At 36.3% G+C, this 18,805-nt stretch overlaps 1 protein-coding gene across 1 annotated transcript; it reads left to right on the top strand.

Moving 5' to 3' along the window:
- The first annotated feature begins 584 nt into the window (after positions 1-584).
- On the top strand, positions 585-18,729 carry LOC139936502 (protein SDA1 homolog). Its single transcript, XM_071931333.1, has 18 exons — positions 585-750; positions 2,486-2,590; positions 2,976-3,074; positions 5,591-5,773; positions 6,822-6,922; positions 7,593-7,650; positions 8,321-8,395; positions 9,152-9,253; positions 9,543-9,612; positions 10,688-10,849; positions 11,307-11,442; positions 12,355-12,529; positions 12,904-13,015; positions 13,893-14,077; positions 14,509-14,591; positions 15,183-15,267; positions 15,574-15,735; positions 16,646-18,729. The coding sequence occupies exons 1-18, from the start codon at positions 661-663 to the stop codon at positions 16,688-16,690; spliced, it is 2,028 nt and encodes a 675-aa protein (XP_071787434.1). The 5' UTR covers positions 585-660; the 3' UTR covers positions 16,691-18,729.
- The last annotated feature ends 76 nt before the right edge of the window (positions 18,730-18,805 follow it).

Here is an 18,805-nt window from a genome sequence, read left to right as displayed (position 1 = left end):
TGAACTGGTCCAAACACGATTTTAAGCCAAGATGGCGTCCGACCGTTCTCCGTGAACGTTAAGTTTTTTTTCTGGTTAAAAATTCACACTTTTCGTGAAGTTTTTCCATTAAATTTATGTTTACATTACAAAACACATATAGTTCTAAAAGGTATATGGTTTATTTGCCATTTTTGAGGTATTTAAAACTTGTTGGCGGCGTGTTGGCGGCGCTATAGACTTGTTGTCGGCGTTGTCGGCTTGTTGTCGGCTTTTAGTAGGACCCGTAGTTGTTCCACACACAGCATCAAACTCAAATGTACACAGCAAGAGCGCCGCCACATCACCCGTCCACATCATTCATGTTGACATTAAACATTAAAGGTATCGCTCCCCATCAATTAGTTTCAATGACCAATCAACAGTTTGAAATATTCCTAAATATAACGTCCTTTAAATTTAGCGCCCTCTTTAGGCTAAAAATGTACAATCTGAATGTTTGACTACCAGACTTCATTACGTTACATTAAACGGGAAATAAAAAATGAGCCTTGTTGGTTATTTCAACACACGTAAATGAATGCCATACAATTCCACGTGCGGAGCATGCAAGAATTGTTTCTTAGTCTAATTTATTTTGGCACGATTCAATAAGGAATTCTGTCACTGAAAGAAGTCAAGATGAGTGACAGAAATAGGAATCAACTTCCCAACAATCTCCCGCAGTTGCAGAATCTAATCAAGAGGGACCCAGAGTCGTATGTTGAAGAGGTAACAGTTCATTTGTCTGCCTGGACACCGCAAATTCTCTCAAATCCTGAATCCGCTAATATTTTGCTTGCTGCGTGCACACTGCTGCACTGCAATGCATGATGGCTGTACCATCAACCAGTTTGGGGGGGGGGGGGGAGGGTTACAGTAGTAAACACTGACCTGCTTAGCTACTTTGATGATAATTTAATAAAATAAGGATAACATTCCTTATGGCGCCACCACTTTTTCAATCATTTTTACAAAAAGGGATATATCCCATTGTTGAGGTAAATTGGATACTGAATTGTTTCATAATCATATCGAATGAAAAAGTGGTGGCGCCAAACGGAAACTTTTCCTTTAATAATAATTAAATAGATAATTTAATAAGAAACTATTCTTTAAAATTAATTCTAAACAGGGGTTGCTACATACAAATCAAAACATTAAAAAGCAAAACATTAATTAATAAAATACCAAACTATGTGATTATTTTTATTTATTTTTAATTGTTTTTTTTTGGCGACAGTTTAACTTCAATTTTTGATCTGGGGTCTTCTGAGATAAATATGTTGGGCGCAATCTGTCAATCTGCGCAATCGGTTGATCGCACTGCGCTATTGAAAGATCTATTGGTCGTGCAGTGAACATCTTTACGCGATCGACCAAACGCGCTACGAGGGTTTTTTGCGCGATCAGCCGATCGGGCACGGAAAGGTTTTCGCGTTCGACCGATCGTACGGGACTACTACTTGCCGTCAACTCGCCGACTTGCCGTCAACTCGCCGTCAACTCATTTTCGTGCCGTCAACTCATTAAATTTACATGGAAAATCTATAAAAAGGGGCCACGGAAGTGTTAAGTCTGGGCTAAACTACATATTTCTCATGATTTTCGGTACAAATTCATTCACAAAAACGACTTTGTGTTGATAAAAAAAAAGTACCAATCATTGACATCTTGGGCCAAGACTAATCATTGTGAAAAAGCAAGATGGCGGCCGACAGTTTTTCGGCTTCGAGAAAAAATGTTCACGAGAAAAAAACTCAATTTTTATTCCGAAATACGACCTAAAACTTACGCGAATGCTCTTTGAGCTGATACTTTACAGTTCTATTCTTCTTTTGTAGATTTTAAATGTTTATTGGAGGAGTTGACGGCGAGACCGGGAATGGGCGATCGCGCCAAGCCAATTTTCCTGTAATTTTCCTGTCTGATTCTTATATATTTTTTTTCCAGATGTGGCAGATGAAAAACTAATAAGTCAGCACCAGCTGTCATTGTGGTGACTTATTGGAGGGTTAAAATCTGGAGTAATTTTCTTGTCTGATTTTTTTTATGTTCCTTATTTTAGCTTCGCCAAGCCAACACTGCCAATGGGAAAACTGAAAAACAAATCCGCACATGCAAAACACTAACCACTAAAACCAAGTCAGACTTTCTTCCTCTTGAAGTCTCTAAGTAATTTTTTCCTTCATGGTAAGGACAAAATAATAACCTGACTAAAAATTTTGTAAAATGGTTTTCTATTAGCATATTGTTGCCATTCACTATTGTGTTTTAAAGTAAGCCTGTGTTGTGAAACGTGTACTTATGAAATATTGTCATACATGTAATATGGAACTGCCTATTTTTCATTCCTAATGTTCCATACTTCCATATTGGCTGGTTTATGAATCTTTATCTGAATGTTTTTAGCACAAAGCATGTACGAACAAATGACTAAGTATTTCTTTCTGGTTTTCCTTTACAGTTTCTTCAACAGTTTCGCCACTATGAGTCCAACTTACAGATTTTCCAGTTGAAACCGACACAGAATTCCAAGAACCTCATAGAGTTGATCATGTTCTTCTGTCAGGTATGGAGTCAAGTGGTGTAGTAGATGGGTTGCATTATGCATCATTGACCGTCATCTTTAATGTATTTTACACGTGAAAAGTGCACAAGAGTCACGCACAGCGTGTACACGCGTGCACTTTTCACATCGAAATTACATAAAAAATGGCAGTTGATGATGCATAGTGCAATCCATCTAATGTTCGAAATCAAGTACATTTGTAGAACACGTAGCCAAGGATTGTTACATTCCCCATAAAAAATATGGTTTACAAAGCCATATTTTTGGTTTTAGTCTATTTTCATGATCTAGGGAAAACATTTTTCTGCCACTTAAACAATCTTCAGCAGAACCCACTGGTGGTTGGACTTTTTTCATATTATTTTCTGGCTCTCTTTTCCTGCAGATATCTCAATGTTACCCCAAGGAGCTGGAAGAGTTTCCTCAGCAGCTCATTGATCTACTGCAGAGACACAGCACAGTCTTGGACCCAGAGATGAGAATGGTAACATTCCTCAACTTCTTGTTTACCCCCCTTTTCTTTGCGGCCTTCATGGTTTGTTTGATTGAGGAAGTTGTAAACAAAATATTTGTGAAAACTTAGTATATGACAGATTACACAAAATAATCAAATCAAAATGTACTCTAACCCAACGCACTAATGCTTTTGGCTTGAGACCCAAGGGACCCTGAAGGGCAGTTCCATAGAAATGTAAACCTCAGTGCCAAAATTTCAAAACGGCACTAATGTGGCAAATGAGGCATCATTTTGTAGCTAATTGTATGAATTTTAATAAAATATAATTTGTTACTGAAAATATTCAGCGGCTCAAGTGCTATTTTCGACTGAAAAAATACTTTAAAAATAGTGAAATTGGCTCAAAAATAATGTTTTGCCAAATTGATCAAAATTTTTACTGTGGTTAAATAGTGTTTGTTTTGGTTTTGCACCTGTTTGAAGTTTGCTATAGTAACAACACAATGATGGAAAAGAAAATTAAAAATTTCTTTCAAAATGTTATGATATTCAATATTTTAGGAAACTTACTTTTCCGATGTACGTCCGACACCAAAATAGTGAATATTTTAATCTCCCTATTTCAACCGTGGGCAGAAAATTTTCAAATTTACACTACAAAGCACAATTGATGCCCTCTATCTAACCATGGAATTATTTCTTTAAAAAAAATCTTCTTAATCGTACAAAATCCTGGTGTCGGACATGCATTTTGTTCGCACGTCCGACACCAGTACGTCCGACACCTCCAAAATAATTATGTGAAAGCCTTTTTGAATGCCTTTAAAATATCATACAATGCTATAAATTGGTACCTAGGGTAACTCTCACTCAAATCACTCAAATCTTGCCTCAAAACAAGTGTATTTCATTCCCCTTTTTTCTACTGGCTGCTAAAAACACAATAATTTTAATCCGCAGAAAATTTTAATTTCCATTTCCAAAACCCACTGGTACTTATAATTAATATAAGAAAAGCTTGGTTTTTGCAGTATATTTGTTAAATTCAGGTACATGTGGTAACCCCCAAGCAAGGATAGAGCTCTCATTCATTTAGTAAACTGTTGACAATGCTCTAAAGTTGGTTCTGGAGAGAAAATATCAAAACATTTAACACCAAAATTCTTGGTGACCTTTGACCTTGGCAACAGTTACCCACCAAGAACTTTAAACTTTAATTTTTTTAAACACAAGTCCAATCTACAATATATTTGGACCAAATGTTATTTTGCAGACTCATATCTTTCATTGTTGGGCAACATTTTGGGTGTTTGCCAGTTTTGGTTGCCACAGCAATGCATAAGGATACGCATGTACATCATGTACAAGTTGCATTACACATATGCACATTGTTTCTATTGATCTCAAAACGTGGTATAATTTGACAATTAAACCACTTTTTTCAACAAATAATGATTTAATCTGATATTACAACACCAAATTGGTAGATTAAATCATTATTTTATAACAAAAGTGAAAAGTTGAACTGATTGTTACCTATTTTTGAATGCAATTTCGGACAAGTACGTCCGACACTGTGAAATGTACGTCCGACACCAATATATTAAATGCCGTTCCTTAAAATTCAAATTTAAAAACCAAATGTTTTATGGTAAAGTGTAATGACAGAGGTCTGATGAATCCATAAATAAGAAAAAATTGCATTTAAGTTCAAACACATCACAGAGTTTGAACTACAAATATTGGTTTTCATAAAAAGGCGTTTCTCTGAGTACGTCCGACACCATGGTGTTTTGGGCGAATGGCGTCTACATGTATATCCAAAGACATGGATGAATAATTTTTTGATAAAATAACTTTAGTGACTGCCTTATACCTCTATCCAGAATAAAAATTCCTTTTATTTATACCACTGTAATAATACACTCTGTTAAAGTGTCCGAAATGTACGTCCGACCCCGTGGAACTGCCCTGAAGGACAAAAAAGACACAAAAGAACAATCCTGTTAAAAAACTATAAGAGATGGTACAAGTAGTTTGAATCAATTTCTAACTTAACTATGAGATGGATTTTAAAGGATTCTGACTTGGTAGGTTTATTGGAGGTGTAGACAGATACATGTAAATAGCATACAGATAGAGGTCTAAAATTCAACTGAAATAGAGACGGAGAGTGTGAAAATAGTCTGGCCTCTCATAAATAAATTGTCCACAGTCATTGAAATTTATATCATTTTTTCACCGAGCTAAGTCAACCTTATTCTGTTCCTGGTCCTGCCTTCATGCACCATGGAGCGCGGCCCAACTGCCAGTTAATCTCAAATGCAGTACTTATGCAGCATTTAGCAACAAAGTCCAGCATTCTCAAGAAGATGATCAGAGCATACTGATCGAAATGTTGAGTTGTCAACCATCGGTTCTTTTCTGAACCAATTATTAAACTCAAAGAGGTTTACACATAGTGCTACCAAAAACCTCACCTAATTATTCCCCCACCATGAAATATTTTCAATCCTACTTCTATCTTTTTCACTAACTACCAGACATTCTGCAAGGGGCTGATCCTGCTTCGTAACAAGGGACTCATTCAACCCACCAGCCTCCTTGGATTGTTCTTTGAGTTGCTGCGATGCCAGGACAAGCTGCTACGTAAGATGCTGTATATTCACATCGTCAACGATATTAAGAAACTCAACAAGAAGCATAAAGACAACAAAGTCAATACGGTAAGTGTTCTATATGAAGTCTGGACATGCCTTCACTCCTCAGCCTCTGTCTACCTCAACAATCTTCTCTCCATTTTTCATTGCGACCGCCAACTCTATAAACTTCAAGACACATTAAAACTTACTTCTATCTTCTGTAAAAAAAAAAGTGGTTGTCCTTTGGTTTTCGCTTTCCCCACCTATGGAACCAACTCCCTCCAGAAGTCTGCTAGTCTGACTCAATGATGAAATTTAAGAAACTATTTAAACTGAACTGTTCATAGATCATTAACTTTGTTTTGTTTTTATTCTTTATTGTTCAGTGCCTTGATCTAGTGTCTAAGATATGTGTGCTTTATACTAATTCTGTATTATTATTAAAGGCAGTGGACACTATTGGTAATTACTCAAACAAAAAAATTATCATCATAAAACCTTACTTGATTACGAGTAATGGGGAGAGGTTGATGGTATAAAACATTGTGAGAAACAGCTGCCTCTGAAGTGACGTAGTTTTCGAGGAAAAAGTCATTTTCCACGAATTTGATTTCGAGACCTCAAGTTTAGAATTTGGGGTCTCGAAATCAAGCATTAGAAAGCACACAACTTCGTGACACAAGGGTTTTTTTTCTTTCATTATTATCTCGCAAATTCGACAGGTTTGTTATTTTATGCATATGTTGAGATACACCAACTGTGAAGGCTAGCTCTTGACAATATTACCAATAGTGTCCACTGTCTATAAGGGATGTTGAGATTCTGTTGGTGGTAACCCACAAAAAGGGTTACACACTGGATGTTTAGGTTGTTTATTTCTTTAAATCTTTGACAAGCAGGCCTGAAGATACCTGAGCAGATATGACACTGAATAAATGCAAATCAAGGAAGACTCTGCTAGAGTCGAAACAATAGGACGCTAACTATTTTTCTGTGTCTATTCCATTTATTAATACAGTTCTGCTATTCATGAACCTCTCCCCTTTCTTGGGGAAATGTTTGTAGAAGAACTCTAAAAGTTTTAGAGTGATAATGTTTTGGGTTATTTTTTCTCTCATAATTTTCACAACAGACTCTTCAGAATTTCATGTACACAATGCTGAGGGACAGTAATGCAGCCGCTGGTAAGATGTCTCTGGATATCATGGTGGAACTCTATGGAAAAAACGTCTGGTAAGAATGTCACCTTTCTGAAACCCCGGCCCAATTTCACAGAGCCTCTTTTTAACTACTTCATAACGGATGACGTATTCACATGCCAAATTTTCCCACACTAGCTAACAGTGGACGTTTCTTAGGCCCAAAACAATCTAGGAGCCTCTTTTTATGTGGTCAGTTGACCTGCTGAAATGTAATTTCACCTGGACAGTCTATTGTGTAGTGTGCACAGACATGCACTACCAAGTTATGCTTCATTTCCCCAATACATACATGTAGATGGTACCGAAATTCATCCTCAAGATTTCCCTTTTTCTGGGGGTTATTAAGTCCGGTTCAGACTTCCTGCGAATGCGATACTAATGTTTACGCCACAGATTCGCAACGAAATTGGCACTAAGTTGAGTTGTGTTCAACTCTCTGGCGAATATCGTAGCGAAAGAAGGGTTGTGACGTCGAATTCATATCAAATTCACATCGCATTCGCATTTGCAGGAAGTATGAACCGGGCTTAAATCAGTTGCTCAGCGAGTTGTGAGACTTGGGTCTTTAAACTTGACCTGAAAAACTTGAGACTTGATCTGGGTGACTTGAGACTTGACCTGAGGGTCTTCAGGCTTGACCTTAAGGGCTTGGGACTTGACCAAGAGACTTGACTTGATGACAACTTTTTTATTCATTGCAGGAGAGACACAAAAACAGTCAATGTCATCGTTACAGCTTGCTTCTCTAAGATAACAAAGGTGAGATTTTCTTGATCATTTCAACTCCTTGAATGATGTCTTAAGCTTTCAGCAATGAGGATAAATGTAATAATAATATTATATACAATTGTGGCCAGATGGTCTAGCTTTTTTAGTGACTGCTCACCAAGGCAAGTGTAAAAAATGCGGTCACTGGTGATGTGGGCAGTTGTTTGGAGGGCAGCTCAACACTTAAAGGCTAGGCTTGCGGCCAACCCCATCTGAAACCTGTTTGCCTGGAGTCGACCATAACTAGTACGGCAGCTGTTGAATCGATACCAAGCTGCTCCGGGCAGGTGACATCCAAGTGGCCTTAGGGGCTTGGTTTGACCATCGATGTAGCCATGCAGTCTTGATGTAGACTTTGACTAATGTTCTTCCCATTGGCGTGTGGCGCCCACAGATTTTTAAGGCGATTTGCAAGCAGCTTTTAAGACTTTAGTCTCTGATTTGAGATTTGCTCTGTGGTCAGGTGGTGGAGCTTATGGATCCAACTTGTGAATGCTGTATGGCAACTTAATGCCATCATTGTTCTCTTTTAATGGCTGATGGGCTTATGCCACTAGTGATTGGCAGATATAATACAATACTCATAAGTCAATATAATACACACAGACACTGACTAAGTGAATATCATAAATACATTTTATTTATCCTCCCTGTTTTACAGATTGTTGTTGCTGCCCTGAAGTTCTTTTTAGGTTCAGATGCTGAGGACAAAAATGACAGCGACAGCGAGTCTGATGTAAGCACCGCAAAAAATTGTTTCTCTTTCTGGTAATTGTTATTTGGTGACAATTTTTATTTCGGTGCTGTAAAGGACCAGGGCCATTGTAATAATAATAATATCAAAGTCTTATATAGCACATGTATCTAACGACAAGGTACTTAAGGCCCTTAGTATAAACATTTTTATGTAGAAGGAGTACTTAAAAGCCATGAAAGCCCGGTTCGAATTTAGATGTCAGAAATTCGATGTGCAACAGATGAAAACAGCTGTGAAAACAGCCATGTGACAACAAAATATGCTTTGCATTTGCAGGAAGTATGAACCAGGCTTTAGGAGTCTACATGTATGTTTGGCTGTGCATCTACATGTATGTTTAGGTTCCTAAACACAGAAATATCTACTCTTTCGGAGTGGAATTTAGTTCAGATAAAATGAGCAAGACAAAACTTTTATTCTTTTGTTTCTTTCTCACATAGTTTTACATACTTGTTTTGTATTTTTGTCTACTGCAGTTTGTTTATCTTGTTTTTTCTTTATCAAGTACTAATTGATTTTGTTTGTAAGAACAGTGTTGTAAATTTCTTAGTCCATTTATTTCTAATTTAGTCCTATTTGTATTTTTGTCAAGCGGAATGAGCACAGGATATGTGCGCTATAGAAATAAAGTTTATTACTATTTTATTATGACTTATCTCAATCAGGAGTTGTGAAGGAAAGGAAATGTGGGGAAAGGCCCTGAATGTGTTTAACTTGTGTTTTATTTTCATTAAGGATGAGGCACCAACACCAAGAACACTTCTCATGGCACAGCGAATCAACAAGAAAACACGGAAGAGAAAGAAGAAGACTGACAAGGCTCTCAGAATTATTAAGGTAAAGAAAAATAAATCAATTAGGGAGTATAGGGTAAACCCCCAAAACTTGGAATTGTTGATCAATAAAAGGAATAATAACACTAAATCTAAAACACAAATTTAAATTCTTTGACATGTTGATTTAAACATAAATGTGGTTTAAAGTGTGGTAAGTGATTTAATTGAATTGATTTGTAACACTAAAAAGGTTCTTTTTTTACATTTTATGAAAGCTAAATATTAGGATAAAATTTGACTGTTAAATTTGCTGATTATAACCAGAAGTTTATTTGTTGTCTTCTTTACAGAAAGACAAGAAGAAGAACAAACCGATTGTCTTCAATTTCTCAGCACTTCACCTCATCCATGATCCTCAAAGTAGGTTTTTATTTTCATCTGAGTTACATTGATAGAGAAATGTTTTTAATAATTATATAACTGTTTCTACTAACTAATTCTACAAATATTATTGAATTCAGCCGTCGATTTCACAAAACTCTTCCTAACTCAAGACTAATCTTAGGATTTAGGTTGAGTCCCAACCCTGCACTGTAGCATGCAGACCTTAAGATTAATCCTAAGTCATGACGAGTTACTCATCCTAACTCGACATAAGACGAGTCCTATTTCTTTGTGAAATCGACGGCGGGTCTGATACTTCACGGAGGCAACACGGATGCAATTGTCACATGTTTGGTTTTTGTTCTTTGCTTGCTCTGCCTTCATTCACTCCATCGCTTTTGACCCCCTCGTTGTCTTTAACTCTTTTTTTAATTATTTGTTTCCATTGTTGATTAAATGTTTCCATTTTATAACATGTTTTTATTGATCTACGTATTTAATTGTTTTCATGATCTACATATTTAATTGTTTTCATATTGTCTTTTTTGTGTTACTTTTTCTTTCATCTTCATATCAATTTGTCATATTCTAATATTTGTATAGGTTTGTCCTGGTTTAATAAGTAGAATAATAACAATTAAAGGGTCATCTGTCTTGCACTTACATGAACAAAATATCAGGCATCTGAATTAGTCATAAAGTACTGTTTATTTTTGCCCGTGGCAGCAGGGCGAACTATACAAGCCAAGCTGAATGGCAAAGTTGTACGTATCCTATTTTTCTCATATTCCTTAACACTATATATTTATTTTATTTTTTTTGCTTGGAAAACATTTGAAAGTAGTGTTGGCTCTAGCATGGTCAGTGCATATTAATTGTTGACGCCACTCTTGCTCCAAAACGATCCTTTCTCTATGCTCACTCTATCATCAAGAGGGAACTTAAATCTCATTTGGTTCATTTGTTGCTTATTCTTTCACCTACTGTAAACTTGAGTATGATTTGTGTACATCACACTGCTTGTATTGAGTAGGTTTCCAGACAAATATGCCATTAAAGCCTGTACTATTCTTACAATCTCACTATTTGCCTTCTGTCTTTGTCCAATCAGATTTTGCAGAGAAGCTTTTCAGGCAGCTGGAATCGTCCAATGAGAGGTTTGAGGTCAAACTGATGATGATGAACCTGGTCTCCCGATTGGTCGGAATCAATCAGCTGTTCCTCTTCAACTTCTACCCGTTTCTGCAGCGTTTTGTACAACCACATCAACGAGGTTAGAATTATCCCTTTTCCTCCCAGATAATAATAATAATAATAATAATAATAAGACTTGTAATGCGCACATATCCACCCTGCTGGGTGTTCAAGACACAGTTGTCTTTCAAGATATAGTTTTTGATCTCTCAGCTGTGCCATTTTAAGCCTACAACAACTTTTGAAAATATAAAGCGTTTTGAGAAACATTTCACTTCAAAATAATGTGGTTATCAACAAATCTAACATCTATTAAATCGTTGCAATTCGAACTGCCTCTAGCTACTAATATCTTGAAAGACAACTTTGTTGATCTAGTTGGTAAGACACTGGTCTAGAATTGCAAAGGTCGTGGGTTCGAATCCCATCCGAGGAAGATATTATTTTTTGGTTGTTTCTCAGCTGTGCCATTAAATGGAAGCTGTACGTTTGGTAATCATTCTAAAAACTAATTACAATAAACACTTGTTGCACAGAGGTGACCAAGGTACTGCTGTTTGCTGCCCAGTCTACGCATGAGCTAGTCCCACCAGACATTATCGAAACCATGGTCAGGACGATCGTCAATAACTTTGTCACGGAGAGGAACTCCAATGACGTCATGGCTGTTGGGTGAGTAATAATCATAATAAATAAATAATAATAAAGACTTGTAATGTACATGTACCAGATCCACACTGCTGGGTGTTCAAGGCGCAGTAAAACCAAAAACCACTGAAAGAAAACAGACGCAACTAAATTAGTCCTTGGAAAATCTGTGACTTAAGATGAGTTTCGAAATCAAATTCGTGGAAAATTACTTCTTTCTCGAAAACTATGGCTCTTTAGAGAGAGCCGTTTCTCACCATGTTTTATACTACCAACCTCTCCCCATTACTCGTCACGAAGGTTTTATGCTAATAATTATTTTGAGTAATTACCAATAGTGTCCACTGCCTTTAACTCCTAGTTTATGTATCATTGTATAGTGCAATTCAGCCTATCGGTCACCATACTGTACATTCCTTCATGTTTTTAAGTGTAAGAAATGAACCAATGTTAATAATGATATTGTAATAAGGCATTGATCTGGAATACAAAACTTGGGTCCACACAGGTGAAAAGTAAAACGCCCAAGTCTGGTTCATACTTACTATGAATCGTGGAAACCAGCGTAAGCTTATTGTTTGTGTCACCCAAATTTGCTTCACATTTTTGGCTCGAAATACAGGATGAGTCAAAAAGAAATTGACCGGGATTGGTGATTTTTGTCAAGACAAACAAATGACACTCAAAAGTTCAGTACGACATAAATTTAACAAGAACTCTCTCCTGCTTATTAGAAGAAGAAAAAAACGAATGAAAGAAATTGATAATTCCTAAAAGGAGTTATGTCTACTTTAAGAAAGGTACTCATTTTGCAATTTCTTTTTTACTCACCATGTATGAATGCTCATGGTCTGACTGCAAATTTATATGGAATTTTTAAAATAACTGTCAACATCCTGATTTTGTATTTATATACTTGTTTTATTTTGGTTACAGTCTGAATGCAGTGCGTGAAATCTGCAGTCGATGTCCACTGGCGATGGGTGCAGACCTCCTTCAAGATTTAGTGCAGTACAAGACATACCGCAACAAGGCAGTAGTTCACGCTGCTAGGTCTCTTATACAGCTCTTCAGAAGCATTAATCCTGAGATGCTGCATAAGAGAGATAGGGTAAGACAAAAAAATATTAAAGTATCTGCCTGGAGACTTGCCTTTTTAGAACTATATTTATAAGAGCTATATATTTGCCATATTCAAAGTTGAACACACAGAAAGGTATTATTATTCAATTTAACAACACAAGACAGGCGGACTTATCTGGTCATGAGTTTACTGCCCCAAAGCACTGTCCTCATGCAGGCCTGCAATTCAGTGTAAAATTCAAGCCCTGTTGTTATTAACATGACTTCAATTTCTCCTTCAGATTCATTTTCTCCTCAGAGCCAGAAGTAGCAATTAATCTCCACTTGTACCATGAATCAACCAAATGCACTCTTAAAATATATTTGATTCCATTCCTTGTTTATATTTGCCGTTGCTCACAGGGCAAACCCACGGAGCATAGTGTTGAGATCAGGGCTAAGGAGTACGGTCAGTCAGTAGCCCAGGATTTCATTCCAGGCGCTGAGGTGCTGAATGAAGAGACCCCAGAAGGAGGTATGTCTTGTCTCTTAAAATGTCATACAGCATTGGTGGCACATGGAAAAGTTAGGCCGTATCCGAATTGGTGGCTACAGCTACGGCTACGGCTAGATTTCCGCATCATCATGCGTTGAGATATAGGACGTCCTTAGCAACACCCTTAGCAATAGTCGTAGCCATAGCCGTAGCCGCCATATCGGATTTGGCTTACTGTACACTGACACTTAAGCCTGTAAGTTCATCTTTGTGAGGGCACCAAGGCCAAGACCAGGGGCAACACAGGCCATTGCCTAAATGTAATTCCGGGTCTGCTCACTGTTAGTTTTGTAAAGGAGAGATGTGTTTTAAATTGTATTCTGTCACCTTGCCAAATACTGTTTCTGTGATACTCAATTGGCATATTTATATGTGTGTGAGCTACCCAAATTTACTGTCAAAAAGTAGCAGTAGCAGTAGAGTTAAATAATTGTGTCCTTTTTCCTTTATTGTTGAAAACTGTGTGTCTGGTATTATTTCTATGTTATTTTATTTCATTTTGTGAAAGAAAAATGTCCTCATAATTTTTATTGAACAGACTCAAATCACTTGGAATTTGTGTTGTTTTCTCTTGAATTATACATTGGTACGTTTTCTAAAGTAGTTACGGTGTAAGTGAGTAATCAGGTAATTAATTTTCTGTATAAGTGTATGCATGTTATTGTTTGTGATTGCAAAGTTCTGATACCTCATTATTTTGTCCTTCTCTTTTGAACTACCCTAACATCACATGTGATGGCACATTCTTCATTTTACTGTGAATAATATTATCATTATTAACTTTACAGATCGATTGCACATATCTTTAACTAAATAACTGTTTATGTTTTAACGGTTCGTGTTTTTGTTTTCTCAGACGAAGATGCTTCAGATCACAGTGATTCTGATTCTGATGGGAGCTGGCACGACGTCGTTCATTCCTCAGATGAAGAAGGGGAAACCCCAGAGTCCAATCCTGCCGAGAGCTTAACGGCTGAGGAGAAGAAAGCCAAAGCCACTTCCATAAGCCAGACTAGACTGCTGTCACAACAAGACTTCAAGGTTAGCACTCTTGACGTTTTTTTCAAAATCCGTTTGGCAAGGTATATTGTCTTTTTTCAAAGAAGAGTTTTAGGATTAAGAACTCGCTCTGTGGTAGTGAAGTGTCCCGTATTCCAAAAAATATACTCTAGAAGAATCTATAGAAGAATACACAGCAAGACAAGTTCTCAAAAGCACATAATCTGCTCGGCAAGTTAACATGGTTAATACACACTTAATGAATGAGGGTACATTGTAGTATTAGTGTATGCCACTTTTTACAATGTTTGACTGGGTCTAATTATAGTTTTTGGAAAAGTACAATTACTTTCTCAATTTTAGATGTATATAGAAGTAACGTGTCACAGCAATCGCATGAGTTAAAAATTTACAAATATTTTGACTGAAGAATTTCACTATTTATGTGTTTAATTTTGTGTGTTTGTGTTTAGGATATTAAGATACACCAGCTTAGCAAGCAGATGGAGGGATCCAAGGGAAAAAAGAGAAAACACGTAGAAATCAGTGAAGACAGGTAAGGGATCAGGTTGGCTTAATGAAAAATTGACCTGTATTTCAATCATGCCTCAAATCAAAACCTTGTTTGTGAATTGCGTTTTTTAGCCTTTACCTGATTGCGTTTGTTTTACCTTATTTTGGATTTCCTTCCCATATCTAAAAGTGAACCCCTCTTGATCATTCCTTTTCACAGGTATCTTAAGGACTACTGATACACAAGTTGCTTTTGCTGATCTCATGGTTTCATTATCATAAAGATTATACAAATAGAAGTAGATAAACAAATGCTGTAATGTAAAATTTTGAAAAGAACACGTAATTTGTTTTTTTGTTTTGTTTTTTTTGTTGTTTTTTTTTGGGGGGGGGGGTGGTGGGTATTCAAACCTCATCTCTGAAAATGATTTTACAATTACCATGTATGTATAATATATTTTTTAGTGCTTTTACATTTAGATGGTGTAATTGTCTTCAATTAAGTTTTGATAGCCAAATGTAATTGTGTAAAAATGTATTTTTTTAATGGATTTTAATTTGAAAGGATCCTCCTGTTGTTTGGATCATTAATGAAGCAGCAAATAAACATATCTCTCGTCTGTTTTCTCTCCAGTGGTGATGTTCTGTCTCTAAATAGAATAGAAGGTATTCAGAGTCGACCAAGGCACGACAGAGAAGCAAGGTTAGCTACTGTCATGGTAAGTTCATACACCCACAAGCCTATTGACCCCATGCATGCACAATGCAGAATGCGCGTCTATCATTTCTACCATTTTGTAAGTCAATTACTTTGTGTACATTTTGATTCCTAAAACCGTTGACAGGATATATAGGCATATAATTTTTAGCAGCTCTAAAAACTTCTTAAGTTCTCATTTGAACTCGCCTGATTGATGAAATGATTATCAACCTTTAAAATAACTACACAAAACCATTTTAATCAGGGGTTTTTTAAGTGCCTAAAACATAATTTTGAAATATAATTTTTTATTTTATGTACTTAGGCTGGACGGGAGGGTAGAGAGAAATTTGGCTCCAAGAAGGGTCGAATGAACCCCAACGCCAGCACCACCAACAAAGAGAAGAGCAAGAAGAAACCATTCATGATGGTGAAACAGAAATACAACATCAAGTCCAAGACAAAGCGCTCCTTCAGAGACAAACAGGTGAAGTTTGATATCATTACATCAGTGCAAAAATATTTTTATCTTGGTCTGCAAAAACGTATTTCCACAAAAATGGTCCATGCAAAAATGGAGTGTCTTTGTTTTGTGTGCATGTACTTGTGTTATTTTAAAGGCAGTGGACACTATTGGTAATTACTCAAAATAATTATTAGCATAAAACCTTACTTGGTAACGAGTAATGGGGAGAGGTTGGTAGTATAAAACATTGTGAGAAACGGCTCCCTCTGAAGTAACGTAGTTTTCGAGAAAGAAGTAATTTTCCACTAATTTGATTGTGTGACCTAAGGTTTAGAATTGGAGGTCTCGAAATCAAGCATCTGAAAGCACACAACTTTGTGTGACAAGGGTGTTTTTTTCTCGAAGCTTCGAGGACCGATTGAGCTCAAATTTTCACAGGTTTGTTATGTTATGCATATGTTGAGATACACCAAGTGAGAAGACTGGTCTTTGACAATTACCAATATTGGCCAGTGCCTTTAAGCGGGATATGGTGTTGCAACAGTTTCAAACGCACGCCTGCCGTAAAGTGCCTTGGATTGTACAAGTTTGCTCTTTTTATTTAAAAGGTTATAGATCATTGTTATTCCCATGTGTTAACACTTTAATTGTTATTTCCAGTGCTTGTAAATAAAAGAGTTCAACCACTTTGTGGTACTCTAGATTGTAAAAATCTTCTCAGATTTATTATTATTTTAGAAGCATTAATTTACCCAGTAAGTTTCCCTTGTGATTATTTGTATTTTGTCTTTGATGTAATTTTTATATTATGTGAGAGCCCCCAAATAATCATCTGTGCTGGATGGGTACCCTGGATAAATATCGCTTTAAATAAATATATAAATAAAATGAAATAATTTTAATTCCTTGATTTTTGTCCATCTTTCCACAGATTGCACTCAGGGATTGCTTGATAAAGAGATCGAAGAGACGCTAATCTTACAAAGAATTCAAAATCTCTCAGCTATTATTTTTAGCCAACTACATCTTTTTCAGGATTATGAGAGAAGAAATAAAAAAAAAATAATCTATGTCCTCACATTATTATGGTCTGAGCATGTTCTTTTCATGCTTCGTTGGGAGGGTTTTACATGTACATAGAATCCTCCATATACAATGTTTTTATGTTGAATTTATTTTTAGTCAATGACATCTATTTTCATGTTTTATGAAAGAAGAAGTATAAAACTTAATCTGTGTTAACATGCATTATTATGGTCTGAGCACGTACTTTCATGCTTTGTTGAAGGGTTTTACAAATGATGTGTAGAATCCTTCATAAACAATGTTTTTGTATCACTACAAAAACATTAATTACCAAAATACTCAAACATGGCTGATTTTGTATCAATTTCTTTGAGGCTTACATGGCTTATGCCCGTGAAAGAGTACCGGTAGTTTTCAATTGAAGAAATGGTAGACAAACTTGTGTTTTTGAGGCAACATTAACAATGCTGTCTCTTGATGCCTTGACTGTGAAATTTGGAGCCGGAATGGCACTATAGGTTTTTGCTGCAGCCATTTTCAGCAGGTGTGGACATTGTCAGTGAGTGTGTCAATTTGCAGTAGGTGTGACCGTTATATTGGTGCAAACTACCTACAACTGTTGTGGTCTTCAATGGGGTCATTCATGTCGTTATCGGGACCATTTGGATCCTAGAAGAATATATTTTATTTGAGATACATTTACTTCACGTCAACATCAGCCAATACATTGTGCTAACATTGTTCAGAAAAACATATAATAGTTGTATAAAGGAAGACTGGATCCAGTTAATGAACAATAAATAGAAAAAAGTTTGACATTAACATGTAGGAAAAAGAAGAAGCAAAAGCTTTTTTTCTCTCTTTCCTAAAGAAAAAGACAATTTAAACAATATATGTATTATATTATAATTTACTCTCTTCTTAGCAAATAAACTGACCCCTTTAAAGTAAAAAATCACTGTTCTGATATGTTTTGTCAAGACTGAACTTTCAAATTAAATGAAGGATGTAGACAACTTTGGTAGTTGTCAAAGAGCGTGTCAGCACTTAATTTTGCCCAACAATCAAATAACATGAAATAACAAACCTGTGAAAGTTGAGTTAAATCGGTTATCAGATGAACTAGAAAATTGTTTGACCATCTTCATACCATGTTAAAGTTGTGTGAAAATCTGCTAACATATATTTTTTTCCATCTAACCAATTTTGGGCACACTCTTTCCAGTTTCCCTACTCTCCGCATGTTGCTTTTACTGTCAAAAGTCGATCACAACTAAATCCAGATTCGTGGAACCAATTGCTTTGTTTCAGTAAAGATTCAAACCCACATCCTCATGACAAGTACATGTAGTTTCAGAACACATGGCTTACTAAGTATTTTCAAAGAATCATTTTAACCAAGTCGTGGCTGAGCTGCCTGTGCATCGGACCTGAGTTCTGAAGCCCTATTCACCTGAGTATAGGTTCAATTCCCGGTCATTAAACTTTGTGCTCTTGAGCAAGGCACTTAACCATCATTGCTTCTCTTAGCCTAGGTGTATAATCAGGAAACCTGTGAGGGCCAAGATAGTATTGTGTTAGACTAAATTAACCCCTTAGCTTTTGGGTTGTATGCTCCCCAGAAAGTTTGAGGAATAGTCAAAGATGAACAGGGATAATAATGTTGTAAAGCACCTTGATCCAGCCACTAGCATACTTGCTTATTATTATTAGAATAAGAATAATAATAATGAACCAATTTTTTGTAGAGCGCATATCACAATCACAGAGAAGTCCCTATGCGCTTCGAGAAGAAAACAAAAGAGAAGTAAAAGTTAATAGAGATGTGAAGTAAATACAAAAGGAAAATTTAGTTGATACAGAAAGAAGTACTGAAGGCTATTGCAAAAATAAATGTGTTTTTAACTTTGTCTTAAATAAATTCACTGTTTGAGCTTGTTTTATGGTGTCCGGAAGACTATTCCATAATTCTGCTGCTGCTGCTGCTGCAAAAGCAGAACCACTTAAACCTCGCTCGCCAAGAAATTGCATCCTCATTTTAATCAAACCAAGTATTGCAAAATTA

This window comes from Asterias amurensis, chromosome 4 (assembly GCF_032118995.1).
Source record: "Asterias amurensis chromosome 4, ASM3211899v1".
NCBI classification, from domain to species: domain Eukaryota; kingdom Metazoa; phylum Echinodermata; class Asteroidea; order Forcipulatida; family Asteriidae; genus Asterias; species Asterias amurensis.
The sequence above is the reverse complement of the archived record's forward strand: the minus strand, read 5'-3'. Positions and strand labels throughout refer to the sequence as shown.